At 37.3% G+C, this 4,146-nt stretch overlaps 1 protein-coding gene across 1 annotated transcript; it reads left to right on the forward strand.

Moving 5' to 3' along the window:
- Window positions 1-794: 794 nt before the first annotated feature.
- Window positions 795-2,003, forward strand: LOC120261562 (zinc finger CCCH domain-containing protein 35). Its single transcript, XM_039269497.1, has one exon. The coding sequence runs from the start codon at window positions 855-857 to the stop codon at window positions 1,962-1,964; it is 1,110 nt and encodes a 369-aa protein (XP_039125431.1). The 5' UTR covers window positions 795-854; the 3' UTR covers window positions 1,965-2,003.
- The last annotated feature ends 2,143 nt before the right edge of the window (window positions 2,004-4,146 follow it).

The following is a 4,146-nucleotide window of genomic DNA, read 5'->3' on the forward strand; positions in this document are numbered from 1 at the left end:
AATTTATTTTTTATTTTTTTTAAATATAATTAATCAACTAATTAAAATAGAGTTAAATTCTCAATCTAACCTATATGGAAGTCAAATATCCTACCTAGCTCATAATTATTGCAAATATATATTACTTGATAGCCAAGTAAAAACTAAAAAACAGAATTCGTCAACTAACTAGTAAAAAAATTAAAACCACTCGCCAAAAAGGAAAAGTACAGTCACGTGACAGGATGACCAAATGACGCCACGTAGAAAATATCCCTCCCAACGCAGCCAAGCCCAACCTTAAATCACCCGACCAAATCCCACTTAATTGCGCGCCCAAACTCATACGTTTTACAAAAATACCCCTTACAAAGTATAAGTGTAAACTCTCTCAGTGTCTCACCACATTCTTCGCAAATAAGAAACTTTTCAAGCACGTATTCGCAAAAACTCCCAGCAAATAAATTATATTAAAAAAAAAGCAGCAAATATTTTTTTTCCTTTAAAAGTTTGTAGTTAAGTTAGGCCCAAAAATTAGCGCGCACAGCGAGACGTGGCCTGGGAATGAACCACCTCGGTATGCGCATGCCTCCCAATCCCCTATCCATCCTCCACGTGTCCCACCACTTTACCCTCAAAAAACCGTCCCGCATCTCGTCCGTTATCTCAATATCTCGCGCCATGTCTCCAACCCAAACGCCGTCCGTTTCCGAAACGCCCATCGTTAAAATAACTCAATACTAACCACAGTTACCTTAACCACTAGTTCAAACCCTTAACCCTAGTTCACCCTACCAGTTTATAACCCCCCAAACCTTCACACCATTTTTCAATGGAAGTGAACTAAAAACAAAGATATTGAAAGGAAAACGACGATGATGATGATGATGGGAGAAGGGAGACATACCGATCCGACGGTCCACGCTCCTCCATGGAACCTCTTCGATGATCCAACGGAAAGCGTTGCGTTTCAGCTACCCGTTGGTAATGATCCATACCTTCTCGGAGATGCAACCATGGCGGCACTCCAGAGGTTTCTCCCGTCCAACGAGGATGGCGATGAGTTGGATGCCCCCGTCGATGCCTACTCGTGCGATGAGTTCCGGATGTACGAGTTCAAGGTGCGGCGTTGCGCGCGCGGGCGCTCACACGACTGGACGGAGTGCCCGTACGCGCATCCCGGCGAGAAGGCACGCCGCCGAGATCCACGGAAGTACCACTACTCTGGCACTGCCTGCCCGGACTTCCGCAAAGGGAGTTGCAAGCGTGGTGATGCTTGCGAGTTCGCACACGGCGTGTTTGAATGCTGGCTTCACCCGGCGCGATACCGCACCCAGCCATGCAAGGACGGCACGGCGTGCCGCCGTCGTGTGTGTTTCTTTGCCCACACGCCGGAGCAGCTGCGCGTGCTTCCGCAGACTCAGAGCCCCAAAGCCCCCGTCGAGTCTTACGATGGATCTCCGCTTCGTCACCACGCGCTTGATGCTTATTTTACGAAGAATATGTTTTCGTCTTCGCCGACCTCAACGCTGATCTCCCCGCCGGTGTCTCCTCCGTCGGACTCGCCGCCGATGTCGCCGGTGGTGAGGCGTGCACCGGTCGGCGCTTCTGTGAATGAGGTCTTGGCATCGCTGCGGCAGTTGCAGCTTAGCAAGGCGAAATCAGCGCCAAGTTCGTGGGGTCTTCAGATGGGATGTGGTCTTGGATCGCCGAGGTCACCGGCGGTAAGGGCCGGCGGGGGATTCAGCAGCTTGCCGGCGACGCCGACGAGGTCGTCAGTGGGTGGTTCTGGGTGGTTTGATCGTTGGGATGGGGGGCATGTGGATGAACCCCCGATGGAGAGGGTGGAGTCCGGGAGGGCTCTACGAGCGAAGATGTTCGAGAGGCTAAGCAAAGAGAGCGGGATGGAGAGGCCGGAGACCGGATCGCCGGCGCCGGCGATGGGTACGCCGGACGTTGGGTGGGTGTCGGAGCTGGTGATGTGAGAGTGTTGATGATGAGATGGATTGGATCTAAAAAAAAAATCCCAAAGAAAACGAAAGATCTGATTAAAAAAAGGGCGGTTTAATTGGGGAGGTGATTACCCTGATTTTTTGGTGATTGTGAATATCTGATGTCAATTCTGTAAATACTCTCGACTTCGATGGCATTTGTGGAAACGTGATGGTATGATCTGTTTTGGGGGGAGGGGTTTTCTGGATATATTTCAAGAAAAAGAAAAAAAAAGGGGGCTTTTGGTGTATAGGGCTATCAAAGTTGGGTAGCAAGTCTTAATTTCTATTTTCTGCATCTCCTCAGTGTAATTTGATTTTCTGAATGTTTTTTTTTTGTCATTAATGTCCCATTTGTGGTTATTTGTAATGTATTTTTATTTTCAATCAAATGGGTTTTCTTTAATCTTTTCAATATATAAACCCTGTGAAATTATTATAGAAGTTTGAAGGGTTGTCTTTGCAAAAAAAAGAAAAAAAAAGTGAAAGGGAAATTTATATGGTACGGAGTGAATTTTTTTGTGGGGAGTTATCCAGGAATGATAAATGTGACTACTTTATTTATTTCGTCGGAATTGAGGCGGGATTATTGGGTGGAATTTAAGAGTTTCACGTGGAGTCCGGGGAGGAGTTTTAGTTTGATGCCTCTCTACACCAGACCACGAGACTGCATTTAATGCATCTATTTTTGTATTCATTCAATTATTTATTTATACTCTCCAATCTCAAAAACTGACAGAATATTTTTTTATGACATAAAAAAACCGGAAAGAGTATATAATTTAATTTATTATTTTATTTATAAAATAATTGAAGAGGTTTTTGTTATATAGTATTCCCAGTGAATAATTGAATTTTACTTATTAAAAAAAGTTGGTTTATTTGTTAAGGTAATTTTTAAAAAAATAATAATAATAAATACTTTTTAATATTTAATGAGGGAATAATTCAAAATGAAATCAAGATTTGATTATGTTTTATCATTTATTCTTTATATATTATAGGTTAAAATATTAAAAAAAATTATTTTTTTTGTTTTTTTAATTTTTTTAATATAACATCGGCTGTTTTTAGTCTTGTATCTACATATTTATGTATTTTTAGCCCTATCAATTAATGGATTTGACTTTTTGATCTTTTTCTAGTTAATGAATTGAAAGATAAAAAAAAATAAATTTTATATTAAAAAAAATTAAAATGATAAAAAATGTAAAATAAATATATTATTTTGATATTTATATTTATATTATATATAATATAAATATAAATTGATAGTTTATCATAAAAAAATAATAATTAATTTTTTATATAAATTAATAAATTGAGACAATTTATTAGACGAATGAGTTATATTTTGTGCGAGGATCATCTTGTTCAAGGAAGGGTGTCCGAGGAATCATCTCTTTATTTATTATTGCTCCTCCTTTGATGTAACTGTTTCTTCAAACCTCACATATCTACTTTAGATGTTACTCTAATTTTTAACTTAAATTTTATCAATATGTAGTGTAGTTTTTTTCCCTGTTCACTAGAGCGATAGCTTAATACTTGACTCTCATAATAAAAGTTGAGAAATAAAAAAAGAAAGTGTTTTGGTTAGCATTGTCTAACGTTATTTAAAATTATTCCCTCATAATGTTATGAATTTTTAAATTATCAAATTTATTCGTTTATTGTAATTTTTATTTTTTTTGTCTAGATTTTGCGTAATAATGATTAACCATGTGTTAAGACTCAACTAGATAGTGGAGAAAAAAAAAACCTAGGCTAAAGTGAAAAAAATACTTGGATAATAAAAATAATTTAACTCTCTCTCTCTCTCTATATATATATATATATATATACTTAAGTGTTAGATATTATATATATATATATGAGTATTAGATTTAATAGTTTATATTAATTATATGGGTGTTAGTGTGTCACGTCTTGGTACTGTAATAACTACTATAGAACTGTATCTATGAAATCAACACTCAATTTTTTGTGTAAGTAGGATAAAAATTATTTATTTATTTACTTAATTTAAAATTTTAGGATTTCTTTTTACCCGAATTAAAATACTCTTTTTGTTTTTTTTATCTGTCCAAATTCATGTTCATTTTTATTGATCATTTTCTAACATTAAGAAACATTTATTATTTTTTTAAATTTATCTAAAAATATTTTATTTTAA

Source organism: Dioscorea cayenensis, chromosome 5, assembly GCF_009730915.1.
Source record: "Dioscorea cayenensis subsp. rotundata cultivar TDr96_F1 chromosome 5, TDr96_F1_v2_PseudoChromosome.rev07_lg8_w22 25.fasta, whole genome shotgun sequence".
Taxonomy (NCBI): Eukaryota; Viridiplantae; Streptophyta; class Magnoliopsida; order Dioscoreales; family Dioscoreaceae; genus Dioscorea; species Dioscorea cayenensis.